This window comes from Topomyia yanbarensis, chromosome 3 (assembly GCF_030247195.1).
Source record: "Topomyia yanbarensis strain Yona2022 chromosome 3, ASM3024719v1, whole genome shotgun sequence".
Lineage (NCBI taxonomy): Eukaryota > Metazoa > Arthropoda > Insecta > Diptera > Culicidae > Topomyia > Topomyia yanbarensis.
Window position 1 is genome coordinate 372340980 of NC_080672.1, and position 27863 is coordinate 372368842.

At 40.0% G+C, this 27863-nt stretch overlaps 1 protein-coding gene across 1 annotated transcript; it reads left to right on the forward strand.

Annotated features, from left to right (window-relative positions):
• The first annotated feature begins 61 nt into the window (after nt 1-61).
• LOC131693597 (GTP-binding protein Rit2) lies at nt 62-27810 on the forward strand. The gene is made up of 4 exons (XM_058981521.1): nt 62-574; nt 1246-1568; nt 12729-12866; nt 14754-27810. Exons 1-4 carry the CDS (start codon nt 391-393, stop codon nt 14874-14876), a joined length of 768 nt encoding a protein of 255 aa, XP_058837504.1. The 5' UTR covers nt 62-390; the 3' UTR covers nt 14877-27810.
• The last annotated feature ends 53 nt before the right edge of the window (nt 27811-27863 follow it).

Sequence of the window (27863 nt, forward strand, 5' to 3'; positions counted from 1 at the left end):
ATGGATGATGCGGATCTATGTATGCGTGCCTATGATATGATGGTTTATGCTCTCATCGAAAGATCAGAAATTGTACGCATATAGCCAGAGGACGGAAAACGCATCACTAGCGTAGCAGTGAAAAAGCATTCGATGTCATAATTTCCAGCAGCAATATGTTGCTTGCGGTAAAGAGACTGCTTTTTCCGAATAACTAAGAAAAGGAAATGTGCTGAAATATTGTGGTCAGTGGTTTTTCGCGACGGTTTAAGTTCTGGGCTCCTGGTTGGAAGTGCTCTCAGCGGTGAAGAAAAATTAACCGAGGGCAACTTCTTTATCGGATAGACACCAAGGGGCAGGTGGTGAATTTGCTTAGTTTAGTGAAAATTCAGTACCCGCATAAGCCACATAATGGCAGGTGATTTCTCGGGATGTACCGCCCGCAAGAAGAATCGTGCCCAATCGATCGAGTACAATCCGGCTAAGATTGATAACGGAGAAACCTCGAAGCAGCAGACAAACCCACTGACCACCCGGAGTGGGTTACGGGTGTACAAGATTGTGATTCTGGGTGATGGTGGCGTTGGAAAATCAGGTAACAGCAGGAAAGCGCATTCGTCTTTGTTGGAAGTGGGTGGTTCTGCTCGGTGGGCTGTGTGTTGTGGGTGGAAAACTTATTACTGAGTGACGTAAATAAAAAAAGGAGACGTCCTTCACTGGGACTGAGGAAATTTAGTTGTTTCTGACTAGCGGTGTCCGAACGTAGATCGATTCAAGGTTGAGAGGATAGAACAGTATGTGTGTGTGCGATTGTTGTGGGGTAGTTTAATGATAACAGAGCAGGCGTAGGAACGGATGGGTTGCGGAGCACGCAGGCAGACGCCTACGCGCTCACAGGTACGATGACGAACGGACAGTGCTGGCAGATGGAGTTTTATCATCGGAGGTGTTATTGAACTTAGTCGCAGTGGTGCTGGAGAATTTAAATATTTCAGCAATATCGCAGTCTGTTAGGAAATAATATCGGTATTTCTACAGTAGGTTGAAGATTATTTTAAAAGCTTATTTTGATTGAATTATCGTTGAAGATTTTAATTTCTTATAGCTACACGAATTTTCTGCATGACACATCCTGTAGATGGAAGCACTTCTCTTGCCGCTTTTCGACTCGAGCAATCGACGTATCATTATCAATCACTTTAACCACCCATTCCAAATAATCACACTTCAAAACTCCCCCCAATTTGACACTGTTGTTCATTTCAGCTGTCACGCTTCAGTTCGTCAGTCACAGCTTTCTGGACTATCACGATCCAACGATTGAGGACTCGTACCAGCAGCAGGCAGTTATCGATGGCGAGGCGGCCCTGCTGGATATACTGGATACGGCCGGACAGGTCGAGTTCACTGCCATGCGGGATCAGTACATGCGCTGCGGGGAAGGTTTCATCATCTGCTATTCCGTTACCGATCGGCACAGTTTTCAGGAGGCGTCGGAGTATCGGAAGCTTATCGCGAGGGTTCGGCTCACCGAGGACATTCCGCTGGTGCTGGTTGCCAACAAGCTAGATCTGCAGTCGCAACGAAAGGTAATGTGTCGAATAATCTTGACGTTCCGTAAGTGTGCTGTACCGATGAAGGAAGACTGATGGATCGTGTGAATGAAACATTAATTGTTCGCATTTATAAAATGAAATCGAAGGAAATATAGTGTCCGTAGGATCGTCGCATAAGCTCCATCCCAGTTCGCTTGACTGTGCTATCTGTTGAGATAGAAAAATCACAAGTTCGAATGGAATTGTGGGAAAAGTAGCCAAGTGAAACTTGGTTTAACGCCTATCTTCCAAATATTTGTTTTTGAAGTAGAATACTTCTAACGTTTCAATATAGGGGCCCCGTTTCAAAGTTTTCTGCCAGAATTTTACCCGATTTTTTAAACGTGAATATCTGCATTTGTACTGAATGAAAAAATAATATTATTACGCTATCTGATTGGAAATATGTACAACAATTTTGTATCCAATTCGGTAGTATGTACAATTACTAAAAATAGCGGAAATAATGGATTTTATGAAAATAGTAATTATCTGATCCATGATTGGTTGGTACAATTCGCTCAAAAAGCAAGCGTTGCTGGGACTGCCTCTTTTTCATCGAAAGAACTGTGACGGGTATAAAAAGAGAGCACACAAGAAAAATTCGTTAGTTTGTGTTCTGACGTTGTAAGCGTAGTAGCTGCTGCGTTTCATATCAGCACATTCTTCTATGGTAGGTAATAGATACCATGATTGCCGCCAGGCGCTGATGATTCTAATCATGAAATGACGTGACAATTTTTGTATTTCAATATCATGCTATTGACAAGCAAAAATGAACAGATCTCGGAAACGTGAAAACTCCCATACATCAGTCAATCTCAGGGATGCCAACGGTACCGATAAACTACATTTTTTTTCGGTATATTTACATTTGTACAAGCCGTACAGCGACGCATCACTACAGCTCTTGTCAGAATGGTAGCCAAACCGAGTACATTTTCCCGTACAGCAGTAGAATACATTTTTGTTTTGCTGCTGTACTCCGACTGCTCGGTGAGAGTGTGGCGTAGTAAAGTTTGTTCTCTCGCTTTGTACATTTTTCTCTCCATAGTCAAAGGGAGAGGCCCGCACACGAAAGCGTTGATGCCGGCCGTGGCGTAAATAAGCCGCATTCATTGTCGTAATTTTTGAATAAAAATATTAAAAAGATTGAAAATATTGAAAAATGTAAAATGAGGAAAGAGAAGCTGTACCGCTCGCGTCTGCTGGCTGTACTGGGGACAGTAGTTTTTTTGTCATGTTACTGCTTTGCACACAGGCAGCCGTACAGCACTGGGCGTCCTGCACAAGCGAATGACAGCAGCATCGAGAGAGAAATGAGAATGTAGGCAGAAAAATTACAGCCGCAGAAAAGGTAGGCATTTTGCATCCTTGGTCAATTTATCCCCGGCAGAGCCGTCCATAGGGAGCAGGTTGGTAATTCAAACGAACACGAAAGTTATAAATAAATGTGCCGCGTGCCTGTTTGAATCAGTTGTTGCTCTTTTGCCAGACAAGCAACATCGTGCTTATAGTGTCTCGTACGACAGATTTGAGCACCAGCACACTACTCTTCTATGAATGACGTCATCATCGAATATTTAAAGAATATCATTCCTCGAGCGACATCATTCTCCCCTCAAACATCGGGCCGTAAAGAACAGCAGGAGCAATCAGGCATGTTGACAATGCGCTGCGATGAGTGCTGCATTTGATCACTGCTACCGCTGGGGGTGATCCGTGTAACTAGCGCGCGTCTGGAAGAGTTGGCAAATCTCAGTTGAAGCTGACTGCATGTTATTATTGTTAAATTAAAAGCCCTTTTAAGGGCTATAACAATAACAAACAATAAAGAACAAATTGGAATTTTTCCAATCATTGATAGCGATAATCCAATTGCGCAATTTAAATTCGTTATTTGTTGCTTGCACGTATATTGACAATCTGAAATTTGAAACAATCTGTTATTTGTTTAAATTTATCTTTCCGAAACAATACAAAAATGTTCAGCTACTTAAAATACATTTCCAGGTTGATCCTGTGATTTATTAAAAATAGTCTTTCGGAAACATAATCCAAAATTCTGCAATGTCAGAAAATTGGAGGATGTGGCAACACTGCCAGCTAGCGAAAGCCGTACCAAAAAGAATCCGCAAATATTTCTTCGTTATTCTGCATGAAGGCAGTCCTTCCATCATCAGTGCGAAAGTGATAAAAGCCGATGTCACGTTTCAAGTTATCAGTATTTCATATTAGATGCTGAAGAGAAAGGTTGTTTCTTTTCATTTTGAAATATTTATCTGATGTAAGTAACGTGCGGCTGGAAGAGATGGCAAACCTTTTTTTGAAGCTGACTAATTGTTCCATTCTGCATGTTATTTTTGTTAAACCAAAAGCCCTTAGTTAGTTTAGTATTTTTCATTCCATAGCACGCGTGATTGTGTATCCCACAAATAGTCCTTTTCAGGATTCCACCAATGGTCCTTTTCAGGACCCCACATACAAAACAGTTAATTTGAATGATTCCCTTAAAATCGTTCTTTTTAGGACCCCAAATATAAAACATTTCAGAGTTAATGTTTATTAAACCACCGAATATATAAAGATACATATGTTATACTTTCTTCGTTTACGAATCATTTGATTTATGACCAGCTTGTAAACATTTGATTTGATAGCAGGTATTTAAAGATAGACGTAAGGTTTTGTTTGTGAGCATCATTAATTTATGTTCCCATTTCACGGATTTGAATAAAACTTTTTTAGAACTTGAATTTATCACACTATAGGTTATCGATTTTAATTTAAAAATTCAACAATTATCTCTAGTGAAGAATAGCATGCATGTGTGTAGTTCTGAAACAGTCGATGGCATCAACGGTTTTTAATTTGGCCACGGATAATATTGCTTGCTCATAAAACTGGCTGCATTTTTAATGTCATCGTGGTCGTGTCTTGCACACAACACTTATTTTTTTCAGAGCTGAATAAATGGATTGGCGATGGGGTGGTTTGGTGCGAGAACTGCGCTCTCTTGTTCTTTAAATTATATGTGGCGTCAGGTGCTTGTACAGATAAATTCACCCCGACGCGCATTCCAGTGTGCACCGTGGTGAATTTATCTGTGTGTTTGTTTCCTCCGGCAAGCCGTAATGCGTACTGGTTGTTTCGTTGTGTAAAGGAGATGGTGTTGGCTTATTGGATACTGATAATATGATTTTCTGTTCATGATTTGATACGAGTTACTTCGGAAAGTTTATTTACGAGTTTATAGAGCATTTTTGCACTACCAGGGGAAATTTAAAATACTTGGTCCTCGGAGCAAACTGAGAAAAAGTTTTACGTATCATCATGTTTTAAACTCAGCTAAATAACGGTCCGGAAAACAGATTAATTGTATCCACATTAAGCCCGGCTTATTTTGTGTGCGGCTATATGACACAATGTGCTTTTTACTTATTTTGTTTGCGAATATCGCGGCTACACAAATGAAAAGCTCCATTATTGTGAAAACTTCACTCTAAGATACCTGCTTGGTTAAGGTTCGAGCATATTATTATTTATGAAAACATGGGGTAAAACGCGCCTCCTAAGGAAATATGATCATAGTTTAGCTATAGAACATTAATTGGGAGAATTTAATAAATATAATTCAACCAACATTTCCCCCTGTAATCGCAATCATAACGCTTTGAAAAATGTTCAAAATTTTAATGATTCACAACAACAACGGGACAGAAAGCTCGTTGGACTAACACGTTATTTTGTTTTCTGTTGAGATTTCACAAAAGTGTAGCTTTAAATCGTCTTAGGTTATGCAATTATTAGGTTTTCAAAACAATTGTTCTGTTTTAGATTAGAAAGATGGGTAGGTAATGTCATACGAATGCTGCAATTTTTACTAATTTCTGAAAGGCGTTATTAAAATAAGTTATTTCGGTATTTCTAATGGAAATAGAGAAATAACGGTACAAGTATATACGACTCTCTACTGTTGCCAAATGATTTGATTCACTCTCATTATATGCTCTTTGCAGGGTTACCATATGAGGATAAATATGTTGGAATATTTTAGGTTTCGATGTACGTGTACCGATATTTCGGTATTTCCATTAGAAATAACGAAATGGCTGGTTTTAATATAACCTATCAGAATATAGTCAAAATTGAAGCATTCGCATTAACATCCTAAAGTGTATTCTACTTCACTCCGGTTATGTCTCCGACATTACCCACCCATCTTTTTTTTACTAAAATGCTAAACACACATATGATAATTAGAGATTTTTCGGGCTTTCTGAACATTGTTGTTCATAAACTCTTTGGGCATGAAGATAGTCAAATTAAAATTATAATGATTCCGTGCTTTTTTTAGAAGATTTGAGATACTTATAAGAGATACTTTTATTATTAAAAACAAAACTATTATTTCGAGAGCAGTCGGTTCGTTTTTGTCAATAACGGTGAATAGAGATTACAACAGCTTAAGTTTCGGTGAAAATTTTGATACAATATTCAGTTACCATACTCTCGGTAGATTTACATTTAACAAAAATACTAAATTTTGATGAGGTGCCGGAGATATATCGTGGTTTGTATCCTGTAGTAACACGGCAAAAATGTCGAAATATTTTCAAAATTTTTGGAATTTCAGTGAAACTTGGATTTTTGTAATCTCGGTGGAGCTCAGAATCTCGGATTCTCAATACTATTTTATGATTTTTCTTGCGATATTCTATTCTATTTTTTCGTTAAGCAAAGCAGTGCAGTTAGGGTGTCTAATTAAAACCATTAGGCGCTAATTTTTATGCCAGTTGTACAAAAGACTCATTCTTTTGATATGGCCTAAATCCGAATCATCAGTTTATTGAGATCGATTCCATTATGCAAATGCTAGTTTAAAACTGCTATAACCTTGCTTGCAGTCCCGAAACTAATAGAATTTGTAAATGTAATTAAACTAATAGAAATGGAAAATGCATTTTAAAAGAGATAACTTTAAAGATGTCAGTAGGACTGATTACAGTGGATTATTTCTACGCTTAAATGAGCCGCGAATCGCCATCCATGCTTAGAAGTTTCCTTTTGATAACCCTTAAATGCGTGTATATGACGCAATATGGCATTTTTTCTTCGAGTTCGTGTATTTTTTAGCTTTTGAAATATCTTTTCATCACGAAATTGAGTGCACGCTCTGTTATTTGGTGCTGAATTATTTGGCCGAACAGTTCAGTTGATTGCGTTATTAGGCCGAAAAGGTCATTAGACTAGCTGAAATTTTGTTTTGCTAAGAACCTGAAAGAGGCTGTCGACTTTGGATCGATCCTCGCATTTGTAGGCTGTGTGCTCGAGTCTGGCGTGATGTCTGTCTGTCTGTCTGTGGTAGAATGATGTGTACGTAGATCGATTGTCGCGACGCAATTTGTAATTACGCGGTTATTATCCATCGAGTTATCACCCACTTTCGCCAGTGTCGAAATTTTGTACCGCATTACCAGTGACAGTGTTATCCTGTTTAGAAAACCACGGAATGAAGCCAAAGTGGATAAAATATTTCTTCAATTACTCGCTCTGGAGCTTACCAACAACAACGCTTTATTCAAGCAGTGTTAACAGTGGTTTAAATCCGTGATGCGATGTCAGATGAAGTTAGTGCTCCCAAACGGCTTGGTGGAAACTCAGTTTCACAGGAAGTTTCCTTTTGATAACCCTTAAATGCGTGTATATGACGCAATATGGCATTTTTTCTTCGAGTTCGTGTATTTTTTAGCTTTTGAAATATCTTTTCATCACGAAATTGAGTGCACGCTCTGTTATTTGGTGCTGAATTATTTGGCCGAACAGTTCAGTTGATTGCGTTATTAGGCCGAAAAGGTCATTAGACTAGCTGAAATTTTGTTTTGCTAAGAACCTGAAAGAGGCTGTCGACTTTGGATCGATCCTCGCATTTGTAGGCTGTGTGCTCGAGTCTGGCGTGATGTCTGTCTGTCTGTCTGTGGTAGAATGATGTGTACGTAGATCGATTGTCGCGACGCAATTTGTAATTACGCGGTTATTATCCATCGAGTTATCACCCACTTTCGCCAGTGTCGAAATTTTGTACCGCATTACCAGTGACAGTGTTATCCTGTTTAGAAAACCACGGAATGAAGCCAAAGTGGATAAAATATTTCTTCAATTACTCGCTCTGGAGCTTACCAACAACAACGCTTTATTCAAGCAGTGTTAACAGTGGTTTAAATCCGTGATGCGATGTCAGATGAAGTTAGTGCTCCCAAACGGCTTGGTGGAAACTCAGTTTCACAGGTTAATCGAACACCTACTAACGACATGAGTAACATCGAACTCGCTAACTCATGAGATCTCAATTTTCTACCTATAAGCCCTATTTATACTCTCCGTGAAAATGAACGTAAACAAGTGTTGAATACCTGCATTGTTCACAGTGGACGACGTCGTGAAAAGTTTCGTCAGCGAACACCGATTTCACGCTCAACTGGCAGTTTACAGTTTGTCAGAATGCAATTTGGTATTCGAAGGTGAACGTTCACCGTGAACAGCGATGACATTTATGTTCACCACTCCGCATCAATTCCGCCCATCGTCGCGTTTACACTCCCGGTGAACAAGTGAAATATCCACTGCGAACATATTTCACCGTGGAATATTTAAAATGATCGGGGAATACGAATATTATTACATTGGTTAAATTATATCGAATAATTGTGCATGGATTCGCTAAGTATATTAATGAACTATCGTTTAGTTCCATTTTCATCAATTTCTATGCATTAATAAGTGAGATATTGGAAAAAACAATTTGGTTCGCATCGAATTCACGTTCATTTTCACCGAGGGTGTAAATAGGCCTATACTCTCGGCGAACAAGTGAAATATCCACTACGAACATATTTAAAATGATAGGGGAATGTGAACATTATTGCATTGATTCAATTATATCGAATAATTGTGCATGGATTCGCTATCGTTAATTCCATTTTTAATAATTTCTATGCCATAATAAGCGAGATATTGGAAAAAATAATTTGGCGCGCATCGGGTTCACGTTCATTTTCACCGTGTGTGTAAATTGGCTTTATCAGCGTAGCTCTAAACAAGACATCGAAAATTTGGGTAACGCTCTCACTGCCTTAGTGGAGAGGTTGAAAGATGATATAACTCGCAATTTCGACAAGTTACGAGAGGAAAACAACACAACATTCGAAGAACTCACCGCATCGATTGAGAAGAACACGACTGACCTCGTTACAAGAGGGTAACTCGTCGCTGTTGTGCTATCTTATGACAAACGCCATTTTGGGGTAAACTGAGTTAGATATGCCACACTACTTGTCTAAAAAATCTCTACAAAGTGGCGTTTTAAGAAATTTGAAATTCTGCTTGGTTACTGAGATATAGCAAGAAACATGATGGGAAACTCAAAAACATAGCTTCGCCCGCTTTAACGGTCATTTTAAAAATATTTGTAGTTGGGACTGTGGCCACATTTGAAATTATGGCGCCACTGACATATGAACAAGCATATGGGGGATAGACCACTAGTGAAAAATTGTTCCCAAACCTGAGGGGTGACCCACCAGTAAATATGGATAATAAATGGAGCTAGTGTTCTGGGAAAATTGTCGGATCGATGTTTTTGAGAGAATTCCCACATAGTGTTATGTCTGTTAGTCTGTTGTTTAAGTTTTAATCTAGAAATCTCGAGTATTTTTTCAAATGGACGTAAGTAACATTGAGAGGTTCTCTTTGAGGTCTTTCTCTTATGTTCATTACTCGGCCATTTCAACATTTACTACTCTACTCTTTGCATAATATTGTAGGTAAAACCGTCGGCTTTCGATATGTACTGGAAAATTAGTACAAAGTGTTGTAATGACGTCGTAATAAACGAAAGAGAAAGTAAACAAAGAGAGGCTCTCAATGTTACTTACGTCCATTTGAAAAAGTACTCGAGAAATATAGCATATTTGGCAACACTGTAAACAAAAATAACAATTTTTTCTAGATTCCCTGACTCATTTCCTTCAAAACGCATCTCACCGATTGTTTTTAGTCCAAATTAAGCCAAAGATATGAATAAAAGTTAATAATTGATGATTTTTTTTCTATGGAAAATTTTCCATGCACGATTATGATACGCAAACAAATTTTGTCATCAATGCACACCTATGACACGTGTGAGTGCGACTTTTGTTTACATTTATAGTAAAAACTCGCAACATAGTCAACCGATCTTCGTGTTATTTGAGATATTAATACAGAATAGATAGAAGCATCAATTGTCTTCTTTGGATTGTTTATATCATTTATAAGTTTCAAGATATTCATTCTCAGACTTTAAAAATCGTTTTTCTCGAAGTGTGCTAAATGGCGCTTGTCATAAGATAGCACAACAGCGACAAACTGGCATTGTAGGCTGTTATGATTTTATTTTGTAAGTCGTTTGCCGCATTATACAGATCTGCCGAAGATTGGATCTTACTCTCCGTTTTTTTTCGACTGTTCCAGGTGTGAGCGGAATACACACCAATTTGTTTTCCTTATTTCCCTGTGTTGCATTGTGAGTATATTGGCTTCTATGGCGAACATTATGTGTCTGATCCGACAGACTAGGTTCATCAGAAACGTGCCAACTTTTTATCTTTTCCGTTATTTGAGCGCTGCATAACGTGAGGTCCAGTACTTCGCTCCTAATTGCGGTCATAAATGTAGGTACAACTTCCTTGTTACATACATTGACATCATTTGACGACAGGTATTCTAGTAGGTGCTCACCTCTGGTATTATATCTGTGCTACCCCATATTGTGTGATGTGCATTGGAATCACATCCAATGATAAAGGGCTGGTTTATGCATCTGCAGTACTTTATGAGGGCATCGATTTCTGAAGGTGGTGCTGCATCCGTATCGCCAGGGAAGTGGGCAGATGCGATCACAATCTCCTGCTTTCCCTAGCCATCGGGGCCTCCACTGTTATTGCAACGACGTCTCGTTGAATGAATCCAGTAATTGGCGAGAATTTTACTGCTCTGTTTATCAAAACTGCAGCTCTTGGAGTTGGCTGGTCGTTACAATATACTATATTGTGAGCTAAAGAATTTAAGCCAAAGATTTTGTGCTTATTTGCCACGGCTCCTGTAGAAGAGCGATGTCTAGTCGCTCTTTGGTGAACCTCCGGGCAAGGACGCTTGTGGCACCTTTTGCATGGTGGAGGTTAATTTGAATGCAGCGAATGCTGCTCATTTTTTCGGTGTTTCTTTACCGTCGATTTTTTGGACCAATGCTTCGTTCTCTTTATTGTACTGATAGCTAGTCACAGACTGTGTGCTGTTAGACGTTCCAGTGGTCTTTTCTGGTCCAGTATTTGCTTCGGCTCTTGCCGTTTGCGCACCTTTGCCTACGGGAGGTTTTCGATCCTCTCCTTGCATTTCAGCTCGTGAGCCACATACGGTAGGGTGCTTTTGTGTATTGCTCGTGAGACGGGCTGCCACCGATGCACTCGTTACCGTTGATCAACGCCAATGATATCGATGTCGTCCGGGAAGCCAAGAAGCATGTGAGATCTCGTGATGACGGATCCGTTCCTTTGTACATCAGATCTTCGTATCAATAGATTAGAGAGTGCTTCGCCCTCTTTCAATTCATCTAACGTCACAAACGAGTCGGATGTCTCTCAGGTTATTTTGACGCTTGATTTTGACCTATCCAGCGTCGTACAAATCAGCTTAATCAGTTTTGTCAGAAAATCATGTTCAAGCATTATCTGCTATAGTTCGTTTCGTTTCACTTAATCGAACGCCGCCTTAAAGTCCACAAACATATGATGAGCCCGCAAGTTGTATTCCTGGAATTTATCCAGAATTTGTCACACGATATAAAATAGGTCCGTCGTTGATCATCCTTTGAGAAACCCGCATTGGTATTCACGGACAAAGGATTCAGCCAACGGGTGCAGTCTGCTAATCATAACACGAGAGAGTACTTTGAGGATTGTTATGCCTCGGTAGTTCTTGTACTAGAATTTGTAGTCCTTCTTGATGTTGGGGCATATGAGGCTATCCAACCAATCCATTTCTCCTTCCACCCAAATAATCCCAAATAATGGATTACTTCGTGCAGCCGGCCACTCCCGGCCTGTGGCGGATCCAGGAGGGGGCGGAGGTCCTGGTGGTTCGGACCCCCCCCCTCCGAAAATTGTTCACTTGTTGAGAAATTTTAAATTACTGTCTATTTTAAATTCGTTCTTAATTCTAAAATATGTTAAACCAGGTTTGATCACCAAAACTGATTTTATTTGAATGAGGTTATTACATATTACGTATTGCACAACGAACAATTAAAAATCGAAATTTCGGACACCCTCCGATTTTTTTTTCTGGTTCCGCCCCTGCTCCCGGCTTTTAAAAGTTCGGCCGAGATTTTGTCTTTCCCAACGACATTACTGTTTTTCAGCACTCGGGTAACCTTTCGCACACTCGCTGGAATTGTAGAAATCTATCTCTTGGAGCCCACATAATTCAAAATTTATCACGGTTATGTTTCAAGCCAGTTTGCACCCTCATGCTTTTGTTTAGCTCACACGCATATTTCGCAGTATCTCTATGGCACAACTTTGGCTTAATGCCTCTTACTTAGGACTTACTAGGTGCGTTCCAGTACCAGGAGAAACTGAAAGTATTCCGGAGCAAACATGGTGAAAATCGTTCCGGCATTCTCTTCTTCTCTATGTTCTTTTTATAGTAGCAAACCGTAGTAAACACGTAGTTTTTGCTCATGTTTGCTCCGAAGCAACGTCCGTGTACTGGAACAAACCTACCAATACCTTCACCAGCCATTTTAGCACACGGTGTTGCCACACCTTTCCTCGGGTATCTGTTACGCTGCCAACATCGAAAACGTTTAGTTAGGGTCGATTCACCAACGACAGGAATAAAAGCGTGTCCCTTGCTTATCTTGGTCGTTTGAAGAATCCTGTTATAAAGTGTTTGTCGTTCATCATCATGTTGCAAACAACGCACTTCATCAATTTGTGGTCCAATAATTTTGCTTCCTACAAAACATGGAAAGATCGAGTCCTATACAATGTAGATGCATCTGCTCTTAACGTCAATTTATGATAAATTGTGTTTGATTTGTGTTATTGTTTTCAGGTATCAACGGAGGAAGGAAAGACTTTGGCGAAGCAATTCGGTTGTCCCTTCTATGAGACGTCCGCAGCTCTGCGACATTACATAGACGAAGCATTTTTTTCGCTAGTGCGCGAAATCCGGAGAAAGGAAGAACAACGAGTAAGTTTGTAACTCTATCAAAACACATTATAAATACCGTTTGATTCGAATACTTGCGATTTTTTTGGGGAATACAATGATAAACATTCGTTTAGTCGCAACGTCAAGTTTTCTCCTCAAAATTCAGTAGATTTGGTCCGACTTGTTGAATCACTACAACGAGAGCCACAAAAGATTCATTGGAAAAAACGAGAACAAAAGGGAAAATTCTAGTCATCTAGGTGCTAGGGGCAGATCACTTGTGATGCATTTTTAAAAATTCAGCTAAATTAAATGCATTTCTTTCCATCAAAATAGAAATTCGTAATGTATTTTGCGTTGCGTGCAATGTATTTTGCGTTGCGTGTAAGACGTCAAAACCCTACACGCAACCTTAAAATAACCTACAGAATAAGTTCTTTTAACTTAAATTTAGGTACTTTTGAGCTGTATACTCAGAATTAGGTAAATTCAACTTAAATCTAAGTAAATTAAATTCAAGGTCGAGTTATTGTTTTTGCCGTAGTTAAATGGAAATTACTTTCAACACGGTTTACCCAATTTTACCTTCCTGCACGATACCCCGAGATTGAGTCAAAAGTATTGAATTTTAGGTAGTTTTTCGGTGGCGTGTACAAAAAATTAGCCCTACATTCAACAAAACGTCGAACAAAGTGAATCAGCGTAGGACATTTGGTAAACAAACTTTTCTGCGAGGGAGTGCAAAAATGATGCAAAAATGTAAATTAAATGCATTTTTTCTAATTTGAAGCAAATTTGTTATACATTTCTAGAGTGATCTGCCCCTAGTCTAGGTGTCATTTTTTCAGGCTACAACTCTGTTATGCGAGCACTTGCACTGAAGGGGAGGTTCTCATTCAAATGACCAAAAAGTAAGCAAAACTTGGATTTTTTTGTGGGCCAATGACAGTTTAAGGATTCACAAGGTTTATATTTTCGTCTTCATTTACAATTTTTTTTCAAGACGAGAAAAACAAAATGGTGCCCGTGATGACGTTCTGTCTAAGGTTAGGCGCGCATGGAACTCCAAAACTGCGTACAGTCTACTGCCTCATGATCGATCGGACACACACAACTAATAATAAAACTAAATTTATTGGAGGGATGAAAAAATACTTCAAATTTGACGTAATGGTGCAATCTCAAACTTTGAAATCCATTTTTTTTGCCCTTTTTCACCTTATGGCCTAGGCAAAAAACTAAGTGGTATTTCAGCCAAAATCGAGAAAAAAAGGTTTTGTGATTTATAAACACGAATTTAAGTTTACAAATTAACAAAAACAAAAAAAAATAAAAATGACGATTGCAATATGACGGACTAATGTGTGACTTTAATAATTTTAAACCCAATTTTTTTCGTTTTTCATCGTTTTCTGTGGTTGTTTGTCACGATTAGTCTGAGATGCCCCCACAGATCGAGCCTTGAAATATATTCTCGATACCTGTATACATGTACAGTGCAATGCGAAGCAGTCTGGGAATGTGCATAATGTCATGAAAAGGTTTCTACCTGAGGCGCGCGTCTCGATCCAAGAGCGTCCCATGGCGGCCAGCACGTCGCTTCGAGCAATGGCATGTAAAAACTTTTTTGATTCGTTGATCGAAAACCCCGTTTAACACAATACAGTAGACACTCATATCTTAAGAAATTGCAAAGAAAATAAAGATCAATTACTTGAAAATTTGGAATGAAAACCTCCCCTTAACAATTACTAGTTAATGGATGGTAAGAGGTGGTTCAATAAGCATTTTAGTATCAGTTTTAGTCCTTCTCGTATGGGTTTCAAATAAGTATTTAAACAATAAAGTTGATAATGTCCGAAATAAGAAACAAACGCATATTCGAATCAGAGCGGTAAAATAGCTAAATTGTCTCTTCAATTTCAGGCACTCAACGGTGGTTCAAGTTCCGAAAAAATCCACTCTCGACGCCGCAGTCGCTGGTGGCGGTTACGTTCGATATTCGCCCTCGTATTCCGCCGACGCAGAAACGTCAATGGGAATATTTAAAATTAAGGATCAACTACACCGAGGGCGAACCCTTACACGAACCGTTTGTTATGTCACTTAAAATGATGATGTGTAACGCGAGCAGTGACATGATCCAATACAATACAATATCAGTAGTGTTATCACGTAGTTGTGACACATTTTGTTATCGTGTGAGGGTTCCATCCGAATCCGCAACCATCTCCGGCGAGAGAGGGTAGCATGTTTTGTTGTGCTCGTAATCCGAGCCCTCCCCCCATCAATCAGAGTGTTGAACGATGAGTTAGGTTAAGATCCATTAGTAAATACATCACGCTTTAGGGGAGAGTGGCTCCAATTTGGACAAAGAATTGCGAAACGATTTCTAGGTTGCAATGGAGTACTTTTACCGTTCTAGCGTGGCTTTTGGAAGGGTTCTAATGTATTGCTTCTCTGCAGTGATCGAATGTATTGATATTTATTAGACTCAGTCCTTGTGTTGGTATTAAAGTTTTAGTTAGGAAGAGGCAGAAACAACATGTGTGGAAACTGTTTTCAGTGTACGTTTGAAAAACCTCGCTTATATCTTCTAAATTTGTCTTAAAATAAACAAAATGTACATGAGCGATTTTCCACTAATTTAACCTTTTTCTTTAACATACTATCGGCTGTTACTTGTTAAAAACTGTTTCACGTGGATCAACCGGGAGACAATCTGATACCTAATTGTTGGAATCTGGTGTAACGAAGCTGACGAAGCGCAAACATTCATCTACGCATACGTACCCTCCAATAAACCCTATTTTAAAAACAAGACAAATACGTTAAAATCAGAATGGGGTTTTTTCAACTGCGAAAATGCAAAAGCTAAAATCGATCGCTGCAGCGGAAGCAATAACAAAACAACGTCACAGTAGGCTTATGAAATAATCGACCAAAAATGCACCATAGTTGCAAATATTTCCACAGTGTTAGGTTACGGTTATCTAGAGTTGTTGAATAGTCAGTTAAGAAATTGTGGCACTTAAAATGGTTTCGATTTACCTTGTTTCGAAGCAAATCGGTATAATTAAACGGTCATCAGCATCGAGCGTGTTTGAAGGTAAAACAAAGAAACATGATTTGAGAGATCAGTTCGTTATAGATTTCAAATTATTATTGTTAAGAATCTTGAGTGTATCAAAAAATCGCAAACAGGTGGACCTTTTTAAAAAAAAGGACAGATAAGATGACCAGCTTAGTTCATAACGTTGAAGTAGGAAAATCCGCTAAAATGTAAGTGCATTACTTTACAATTAAAATACTTGGTTTATACCAATGACACAGAAATTGGTTTAAAACCATATCATTGTTGCTGAAAAGAGTTTATTAACCTTATTTGTTCAACTTCTGTGTTTCAATCATGAATCTTCCTATGTTTTCGAACATAAAAAGCATTTAAAAACAACTATCTGTGATTCAACAAAACATTTTGTTTCCATAAAAATTCTCTTGTCTTTACCAGGAATCGTTTATTTAGGATTAAAAGTTTTATTTACCAGTCTCCTAAGATGAAACAAAACATACCAGTATTGAACAAACGTCAAACAAGTATTCACACAGGGTTCCCACAGTAGTTGTAGAGCATTTCGACTTGCAACTAAACGATACCAAAAAATGTCAACCTAAACCATAGTCTTATTGAGCTTCCTATTGCTGCTCACAACTTTCATACCGCGGTGAAGTGTATCCATAATACGTACACCATTGTACATTGAATCAATCGAAACAACAATCAAAAACATCAAAAAATCAACCAAAAGGTGAGTAGATTTCCCGGCAGCACAGACATCATACATTTCCTACGTTGTATGTAGATCTATTGCTCGTGTATTAGCCTAGCCGTTAATATTTAAGTAAACAAAGAAGAAAAAATCAAGCGGGAGTAGATAAAAAAGCTCTGTTTTTTGTTGAAATAGGAATTCTGCCGTAGAAAATGTGAACACAGTTAATTTATTCGGACTAGGATGCTAAAGTTTAGTTTTGCTTAGAAAAACTCTAGAAAGAGAACTGCGGAGACTCCATTTTGGATCGTTTGGATTCGCGTTTAGCTGTCAAAAAACGAATCCAATCGAACATTGCCTATCCTTATAACATTGGACGTGTTGCCATACAATGCCGGGGCATACGTTGCCAAAAATGCTGTTTTTCTCTCCGCAGTTCTCTTACTATGAGTTTTTCTAGTTTTGCTCGTAGGAGAAACTGGTTTGAAATGAAAGTGGATAGATGCGAGATAGGGTGAAGTTCCTATTTTCACCATACTAAGGAGGGTGCCGCACTAATACAATCAATGAAATGCGTACAAATTGGCATCAACAGCATTGCTTTGTTGATAAGAACCAAGATAATAACGCAAATGCGCTGAAAACAGTGAAATTCTCGTGTTTGAGCGTAACGAAAACTCGAATCGAGTGCCCCTATTGTTGCACTACCATTTGACTCAATGCGTTGAACAAAGATGGCAGACGCTGCTCTAACCAACGGCTTCAAATGGGTAGGGTGACAATAGAAACATGGCAAAAATATGCTCAACACCCTATTCGTTTACCGTAAGTTTGAGTGAGCATGTCGATGTATAAAGTACGATATACACGATACGGTAGGTTTCCGTTATCGGTACAGCATGTCAAATGGAACGTCAAAATTATTTACATGCAGTTTAATGAAGGTACAATATCCAAGGCACGGAATATTTTGACGTACGAGACATGTACCCGGACACACACACGAGAAACGCATTCAAATTATCCTGACAGAACGGTGACGTAACGTTGACGGAAGCTGCTGTATCGTCTGAATTGGACTTAAGCAAGTAATCCGCGCAGTGAAATGTTTTCTCGCGTCTATTAGCTTCAATTTCAAATCAGTTTTTGCGTTCAATTTGACAGTTGCCGTAGGATGCGTTCAGAATTGGTGCGAAAAACTGAACTGAGCTAAATTTAAGCTACAAAAAAAACATTTCTACAAATTAGTGCGAATATATACAAGTTCAAACTGAGCAGAAAATAGCGAACTTTATGCTTTTACTCAAACATCCTCTCGTTAATTAATTATAAATTGGTTTCTAGCTTTTACCTACTCTACCCCAGCAAGTCCAGTTGGAAAATGAGCCGGAGTTTTGGCTGGTTAAACTAGTATTCCGGACCCGGTAACACAATTAGAATTATCTAATCCAATTAGAATCGGTTGTGTCACTGGAACCGCTTGCTAACTAGAGCCAGCCATATTCCCGCATCATTTTCCGGTAAGACTCAACCGGGACATTTGGTTCGGCTCAGAGAGAATATGGAGAGAGACGTAGAGTGAAAATCAGTCAAAACGGAAACACTCCCTTTATGATGATTTCAAAACTAGCATTTTGGCAACCGCTTCCACAGGCTGTACTTTGAATATGACTCCTATTATTGTTTGTGGCACTAAAAACTGGATTCTAACCGCACTGCGCACTTACTACTCTTCTATTAAATTCTTCTCATAGACTGGTTAGTTCGACTGGTCTGTCTATGAAAGTACCATCTCTATCACTTGAAATACATGTGTTTTGACAGCTCGCAGTTTTCAGTAGCAGTTTGATCACTCGCACTTTGAAAGTGCGGAGTCCAGGTTGGTGGGAAGTGCGCAATATATTTTGAAAACAAGCCGTGTGGTGATCGTTGCAATTCTTTAGCAAATGATGTGCATTTCTAAACAAAGAGATGAAATAATTCTAAAACTTGTTTTTATTAATGCACATACTCTAGAATGCACCTTACAGTGACGATTTAACTAAATTCTGGCGAAAACTTAAATTTCTTTTTTGATGGATGTACAATAATTATCTCCACCAACTTAGGCATAAGTAATGTTTATTTACATTGCACTAACGACACTGAATTAGGCAATCCATGAGACGTGTCTGATCAGCTGATTATTTCTTGTTTACTTATTCTGGCGTTACTCCGAGGGGTGCGACGTCCAACAATATCGTTGATTCGATCCAACATCAAACGAATCGGACTAACGAAAGTTGTTTGTCGGACAAGTTTTTCTGTTCGCAGGAGTAGACCTGTTGACAGAACCCACCGCTGAACGTCCAATGGATTGCCTAATCCCTCTGGATAAAGACTCGACACGTCAATCATTTGTTTACCATTTATCTGTCAGTGTCATTCCAATCGAGCACGAGACCTGTCAATGTCATTCCAATCGAGCAGAAGACTTGTCAAATGTTGCAATCTGATGAATGAATTTTGGAAACTATTGTGATAGCGAGTTAAAATATTTTGAATAAATTTCTGAATCGAATCTCTAAGGCAAGTTAAAACATATAACTTTTATCATTACGGTGCCTTCTAAAAGTTGCTTCAACCATTGCAGCTATCCGTAATGTTGCAATTTTCGGGTAAACCACAGAACGGGACCCATTCCGCACGAAGGTCGTAGTTTACTGGGAAGTGAAAAAACCAATATTATTAAAACCGCCGGAAGTTTTATTGGTACAAAACTTCACACAGCACTTCATGATGAAAAAATTATCGACGTTGCAACTCTGCGGTAACTCTAGTATATGAGTCAACTGAAGTTAGCGCTGTGACAGTGGTGCTAGTTTGCAGAAAATAATGTTGCCAACCCATTTTATTTAGTTGGGATAAGATGGCGAGTCTTTATTCAGTAATTCAGCGTTTTTACATTGCACGATGGGTCTGCTCAATAAGATATTTTTGGCTTCACACTATTCGTCTCTCTCCCTATTCTCTCTGGTTCGGTTCAGCTCTTCATCGCGCCTATTTTTAAAACGGACTTCGGTTTTCTAGAGATTATTTCCGCGTGGCTAGCGACTCTTTTGAAACTGAAAGTAGCTATAGACGAAAGTGATTTAATAAAAATACGTACATTGGTTCGTTGTGAAATAGACAGAAAAACCATGTTAGAATGTTGATTAAATAAAAAGGGATAAAATCATCCGAAACCCATCGCAAAGCCAAATAATTCATTCCAAGCAATAGAGAAAGATCAACTAAAACAAATCTGCGTTATTCATACAATGCCAAAATGAAAAGCATACAAAGATGCAAGCTAGCTTTATATGATTATATATTACTAGAATTTTAGACCATGTAACAAATGTGTTTCTTTTCTACACATGGATCCAGCAATATTTTACACAAACAAAATAATAATTATGAAGCAACGTGAAAAGTCCCATCAATACTATCGAACAGAATTCTAGTCTCAATTTGTCCCAACTTATTATTTAACGAAAAATGACAATAATTCCTAATAGCGAGAAAGAAAAAGAATCTAAATATATTTATGTTATCAATCAACATAATTGCGCTTGTCGAATGTGTGGACTAGAATAGGAATTATAGTTACACCAGTGGAAATTCCATACACGAGCTGATGACAGTAAATTAGGATCAAATATTACTGTAACGGAGCACGAAAATAAAGCGAATCTATACCCTAATGGAACTGTCAGGCTTGAGAGCATTTTAGTTAATCACATCATTTGGAAAGTTCCGTTTTAGACCCCTAGAAACATTACATATTTTATCTTTTGAGTTTAATCTAACATCATCGGATTTGAAGTGTCTTCTTTCGCAATAATTCCACAAATTGAATTAGTCTTAAGAAATTGGGACCCACTCGGTAAACTGGACATACCTAGAAGTGACCTAGTAGGTACAAATTACCTACTAATAGATTCCAATCCCTATAATTGTGATCTACTTACTTACCTTACCGTTCAGGTTAGAGCCTTTTGTCTCTTGCTGTATGCAGAAGCCGTCTCCACTCCACTCGGTCCATTGCTGCTTGTCGCCAGCCTCGCAGTCTTCGAAGGGTCCGTCTTCTATCTGGCCGATCCACCGTGCTCGCTATACGATCCGTCTTATTGTTCCTGTAGGGTCGCCCTCAAGAACCATCTTCACCGGGTCGTCGTCCCGTATTCTTGCGACGTGTCCAGCCCACCGCAAACGTCCTATTTTTGCGGTATGCGCGATGGATGGCTCTTCCCGCAGCTGATGCAACTCATGGTTCATTCGCCTGCGCCACGTTCCGTCTTCCATCTGCACGCCACCATAGATGGTACACAACACCTTTCGTTCGAAAACTCCAAGGGCGCGTTGGTCCTCCACGAGCATAGTCCAGTTCTCGTGGCCGTAGAGGACAACCGGTCTAATCAGCGTCTTGTAGATAATCAACTTCGTGCGGCGGCGAATTTTATTCGACCGGAGCGTCCTCCGGAGTCCAAAGTAGGCACTATTTCCCGCCAAGATCCGTCTCTGAATTTCTCTGCTGGTATTATTGTCGGCGGTTACCAGTGAGCCCAAATACACGAATTCGTCGACCATCTCGATTTCGTCACCGTCAATCCGAACTTGGGATGGGAGGTCCACATTGTCGTCTCTAGAACCTCTTCCTCTCATGTATTTTGTCTTCGAAACGTTGATGGCAAGTCCAACCCTGCTGGCTTCAGCATTCAGTCTGATGTACGCTTCCGACATCGCCTCAAAGTACCTCAAGTCGTCGGCGAAGCCAAGAAGCAGGACGGACTTACTGAAGATCGTGCCACTCGTGTCTATCCCCGCTCTCCTTATTACACCTTCTAACGCAAAGTTGAACAGCATGCACGATAGACCATCACCTTGCCGTAACCCTCTTTGAGATTCAAAGGGACTCGAGAGTGTCCCTGATACTCGAACAACGCACATCACCCGATCCATCGTCGCGTTGACTAATCGTGTTAGCTTATCCGGAAAACCGTACTCGTGAATTATCTGCCATAGCTGATCTCGATCGATTGTGTCATACGCCGATTTGAAATCGACGAACAAATGATAGGCACGTTGTATTCGCGACACTTTTGCAGAACCTGCCGAATCGCGAATATTTGGTCCGTGACTGCGCGGAAACCCATGAATTCCGCTTGGTAGTGCCCCACGAACTCCCTTGCAAATGGTGACAATCGACAGCAAAGAATTTGGGAGAGGACCTTGTAGGCGGCGCTAAGTAGTGTGATCGCGCGGTAGTTGCAGCAATCCAACTTGTTACCCTTGTTGTAGATTAGGCAAACGACACCCTCCATCCACCCCTCCGGAAGAGTCTCCCCCTCCCAAATTTTGGCGATTACCCAGTGCAGCGCTCTTGCCAGTGTTTCACCACCATATTTTAATAACTCGCTGGGTAGTTGATCTACACCAGCAGCTTTGTTGTTTTTCAGCCGACCGATCTCCTCCTTGACTTCTTTGAGATCAGGAGCCGGCAGCCTATCGTCTTCTGCGCGTGTTTCAAGATCCGTTGTTGCTGCTCGTCCTAGTACTGCTTCCACCTCTCAATCACCTCACACTCGTTCGTAAAAAGGTTGCCGTCTAAGTCCCTGCACATATCGGCTTGCGGAACGTAGCCTTTGCGCGAACTGTTCAGCTTCTCGTAGAACTCCGTGTGTCGTTTACGCGGTACAGTTGCTCCATCACTTCGCGATCTCGTTCCTCCTGTTGGCGCTTCTTTCTCCGGAGGACCGAAGTTTGCCTGTTCCGTGCTTGTTTGTATCGCTCCACATTCTGTCTCGTTCCGTGCTGCAGCATCCTCGCCCGTGCTGCATTCTTCTCCTCTATTAACTGTTTACATTCGTCATCGAACCAGTCGTTTCCTCGATTCGGAATCGCTGTACCTAGTGCCGCTATAGCAGTACTGCCTATGGCGGAACGGATCTCCCTTCAGCTATCTTTACGAGTAGTTGCGCCCAGCTGTTCTTCCGTGGGTAGTGCTGCTGCCAGCCGCTGTGCGTAGTCTTGGGCAACCCCGGCGTCCCAAAGTTGCGCGATGTTGGGCCTTGGCGCCCGACGACGACGAGTGTTGTACACCGACGAGAGTTTTGAGCGCATGTATACTGCAACTAGGTAATGGTTTGAATCCATATTCGCACTGCGGTAGGTACGAATGTTGGTGATATTAGAGAAGAATCGCCCGTCGATTAGAACGATTTGGTTTTCGGTGCGTTGGTCAGGTTATCTCCAGGTGGCTTTGTGGATATCTTTGCGGGGGAAGAAGGTACTTCGGACTACCATGCCACGGGAGGCTGCGAAGCTCACGCATCGTTGGCCGTTGTCATTCGATACGGTATGTAAGCTGTTTGGCCCGAAAACCGGTCTAAACATTACCTCTCGTCCTACCTGAGCGTTCATATCACCGATGACGATTTTCACGTCCCGTTGCGAACAGCCGTCGTACACCTCCTCCAGCTTCGCATAGAATGCTTCCTTCTCCTCGTCGGGTCTCCTATCGTGTGGGCAGTGTACGTTGATGATTCTGTAGTTGCAGAAACGGCCTTTGATCCTCAACTTGCACATCCTTACGTTGATCGGAGTCCATCCAATCACGCATTGACGTATCCTACCCAGCATTACAAAGCCGATTCCCAGCTCGTTGGTGGTGCCACAGCTCTGGTAGAAAGTAGCCGCCCGATGCCCGCTTTTCCATACCTGTTATCCTGTCAAGCAAAGTTCCTGCAGTGCTACGACTTCAAAGTTACGTGGTTGGAGTTCGTCGTAGATTATCCTGTCGAAAGCTGTTATCTAGTTCTAGGTAAATTCCGTTAAGATTTCATTAACAATTAGGTACCAAATTTTAGGTAGATTCAAGTTAACTACTGCTAAGTATAGGCAGCAGAGTTGCTCGCGGTCGTAAGGCAAAATTATTGAAACTAGCGGGCACATTTTCGAGTTCCTTTTATTATCCCAAATTTCAAAGTTTGGTAGCAGTTGGTTGTTCTCCGGGTTTGCGCATTACGTTGAAGGTTTTATGGGCTTTTATATGGGAAAAGTAATAATTTTGCATTTGTGTGTATAAGTATCGCTATTGCACTCAATATGAAGAACTAGCTTTATAAAGCTATAGTTAAAACCTCCATGAAGGAGCAAATTGTTTAAAACCACCTTTGCGCGTGAAGAGCACAAAACCGGATTACGGTCAAGAAACTGTCTTTATTGTTCCCTGTCATCTTGGTGAAGATGCTTCTGGTAGCTTCTTTTAATGCGCTGGAGGACAGTATTGCAGGTTTAACTTTTGCCGATTGTTTAGCAGGTGTTACTGGTTGGAGCAAACTTTGTGTTGAAGTTTCTGTGTTTGTTTTTGTTGTTAACATTGTTTTGAATTGGGTACTCCCCCGCAAGGTTTTCTGTACTATGCTGATTGTTTAGAATACTGATACGTGGAGAACTGATTGTCATATGTACACAGCGTGGTTTGAGTATACGCAGATTTAGGTTCCAGGGTAAAGAAGGAAGGAATGAAGCGTTTCAACTGCATTCTCAACCCTCCAGCACCGTGGAAAATACCAGCTGAAATTTTTTTCCATTCTTTTTGAAGGAGAAAACGTTACTTTATTGCGACAAAACAGTTTAAATAGCGGCATCGGGTGACAGAGACAGATAGTATAGTTTTACTTCAACTGCATTATCTTAGGGTGATCAGAGATCCTTGTTTTTAATTGACTGCCCTGTTGTCGGGAACTCGAGCAAAACGGTTGATTGGTTACCGTTTTTTCTCCTCTAAGTATACTACAATTTTCACGGTGCTTTCGCTTCCCGCACGACCAAATGTGTACCTCAATCTGAAATCTGCTAAATGGACCCGTTCCAATGACTTTTCCACATAGCTGTCAATAACCGACACGACAATGGAATTACGATTACCTATTTTAATTTGCGAGTTTATTACTAAAGTTTGGTCAAAAACATTGTGCTGAATTCGAATTTTCAGTGCTGTCTCTTGTCAGTTAACTTGTCAGTTGGGAGGGTGAAATTATGTGAAAAAAATCAGGGACCCCTGGGGTGATTTCTTTTTGATATTTGCTTCTATTAAACGCTCCATTTCGATCCCTTTCTCCGTTGGATACCACCAAAAAAGCTGAATTGAATGGTATGTGAAACTCGGCCCTCCGGGCTTCGGTTAGAAGTCCAAGTTCAGAGCAATTGAATTGAGAAAGGTAAAAAATAAATCGGCTTTCATCTACTTAGTAATCGGATTTCTTCTTGGGTGAATATAATTAGTTCTTGATTTTTTCTTTGATCACCATTTATAGCGTAGTGAAAGCATGGCAGCGAAGCTCCAAAAGCACTTGTTATGACTGTATAGAAAAGATGATAGATGCGTTCTTGAGTTGATTCCCTTTGAGTGATCCTTTTATGGTATCCTTCCTCCTTGATGTTTGTTTAGATTTTGCTTTGCCTCTAGTTTTAACTAGAAAGTACTCAAAAAGAATGAGAGACGAAGTTCTTTACTACGTGTTCGTTGATCCCAGCTTACTAACTTAAAGATGCAACCAGTCACAACATTTTAGTCGCTCTCTGAGTTTGCTTCTACTGGATGCAGCAATAGGTTTGTTGTGTGAACATAGCCTGATAGGAAAAATGATAGATACTTATTTGATTAATGACTAATATGTGATTTTACTGCAAATGGCATCCATTTGAAAGAGACGACAAATCACAACCATGTTATAAATACACGAATTTCGGTTCAAATCGTTGTGAAATTAACCAGCATCTCTATAAATCCAATTTTTCTACTTTTGGAGTTCATTTCTTTTACCTGATTTCAGTTCTTCTTCATCTTGAGGTTCCGCTTGACGATTTTTCAATACATATTCTTCCATTGGTCGGAGCTCTAGCGTGTTGGAGAGGGAGAATTCATGTCATTGGGCATCACCTGGACCTTGCTCGCGGCCTTTTTTCCGTAATGGCAAAATGCCAATTTCAGCCAAAACAGAACTTGCTTGAAGAAAATCAACGGACATTTTTCCAGGCACTTCTGCACATATATTTCCTGGTTGATGCTCCCGGTTACAATGTAAATGTCACTCTTCAAGTCAAAAGAACAGATGGCGTGCCAAACGAGATATTTCTTTTCGAAATTGGACAATTCTATGTATTTGAAAGTCTCTGCCATCTTTGCCATATGATACTCCTGTTCAAGAAACTGTTTAAAGTCTGCCGTGACATTGGTTTCGTCATCCTGTATCTCGCAATCAAACTTAGTCAGCATCTTCAGCTTTCCCGATCGTTCTCTAACCGGCTTGTTTTGCTTCTCGTCACGATTTGGAGCCACCACCTTCTCATAAGTCGACAGTTCAGCTCGATGCATGATTGTAAACGACACTCCTTGCTTGATGGCGACATCTCGGACGGAGAGGTTGCGGTTCCGTTTGGAACCACTGGCAACTCTTTTCGTCGTTTTTGCGACCGCCTGCTTTCGATTTACTCCCGATCCAGTCTTCCTTGCTGACGACAAATGCTTTACTAACACTTTTACTACATCGATGACAGTTGATTTGGCCACATTTAACAATTCGACACAGATCTTTCATTAGCGTCTAAGTCGCAATGTACTCAAATGGAGAAAAATCAGTTTCAATATTCGGCGATGCTTTTCTAAATGTAGTTTTTATTGTAGGTATAAATTACTTTATGACCATGTTTTTTCCGGAAGCATCTTTGGTTAAACTTTATGACAATATAACAAAGAATTTAATTCCTATGTGCTTTTAGTGGGTAGAAACTAAAAAAATGCTTACGCCTAATTTGCATCCCAGTCGTGATTTCGCCCTTCAGCAACCACCATTTGCGAAAGGGCTAAACCGTTTACATAATTTTCGGAAGGGCGCGGTAAATGGGCTAAACTGACTTTGTCTTGTTGGGTAGGGCTGGGTAAATGGACGAGCTTGACAGTATACTTTTTAATAGGGCTCAGCAAATGGGCGCATAGAAACCCAATATAAATAAAAGGGCGCGTGCATCTTTTCTTTAAATTTCATGAAAATATCGAAATATTCGAATGTTTATGTGCAACAACTATCGAGTAGACATGATCATAGAAGATATTGCTTATCATTTATATAATAGAACCGCCGTTTAAAGAATAATTTTGTGAATAATAATCGTACGCCCGATTCTGTAAAAAAAATGTAAGTTTAGCCTTTATCTTCCATATGAGAATAAGGGCCTAAGTCGAAATCTCGAAGAAAATGCATGTTTCGCCGTTTTGTTTTCTTTAATTATAAATCGAACTAAAAACCATTTTAACTAATTTTCACCTCAATCTTGTAGTATTTTTGTCGCATAATGTCATAATAGCGAAATCGCAGTTTGTTTACATTTGCGATTTAAGCCCTAATGAAAGATCGATGTCGAATTTCGCAAACTCGGCGATTTTTCCGTTTTGCTCTATTGCTTCGATGCCATTTTCGCAACTGAAGGGCAAATGTCAAAACCAAGCAGTAGAATTGATCCTACATTTTTAAAATGACAGTCACAGAAAATAAAATGCTTTTATTTCCTGTGACTGTCTCATTTCACTGCGCACTCATAGGTAACTATACTATACTGCTTTTGCATTGGATAGTAAGTGGCATTGATCGCTTTCTTCACTCTTAGCTATCTCGAAGCAATAGGGATCAATAAGTTTATAAAGAAAATCAAGATTTTAGTACTCCCTCAGTCCGACGCCCTTGACTATTGCCAGCTGCACGCTACGGAACTGTACTGGTGAAATGAAATTGTGGAAGCTGTGGCATTCGAAGATAAGCTCAGAATTATAATGTCTATCAAAAGAGAATAAATGACATTACTGACGTAAAATATTTTATAAAAGACTACCGCATCCACATGCCCGCCCACAAAGTTGAGATCGACGGTCATCGATTCGAGTTCGTCTGGCGTAGATCTACTGTAGTACGGGGTTCACTGTTACTAGGACTCCTTGCTCCAGTGAACGAAGATTTAGAATGGCGAGGGCACAAAAAATTTTAGGATTGGGAATGCTAAAAACGTGCCTATTGTGGGGAGAATCTACATGAGATAAAGAGAGCGATAGAGTTTGCAATCACTTTCGCCATTTTTTCAATTTAAAGTTTTCATTTCGTGCAACTTAAACATGTTCGATATTTATTTTTTATCCGATTTACACATATAGTGAACAAATTTGAATGGAACTGACAGGGTCATAGCG

Bases quoted from the DNA above. Each gene is read 5' to 3' on its own strand.
- LOC131693597 (XM_058981521.1), top strand. From the start codon at position 391: ATGGCAGGTGATTTCTCGGGATGTACCGCCCGCAAGAAGAATCGTGCC. The intron at 1,569-12,728 runs GTAATGTGTCGA...TATTGTTTTCAG, and splicing joins ATCTGCAGTCGCAACGAAAG to GTATCAACGGAGGAAGGAAA. The intron at 12,867-14,753 runs GTAAGTTTGTAA...CTTCAATTTCAG, and splicing joins GGAGAAAGGAAGAACAACGA to GCACTCAACGGTGGTTCAAG.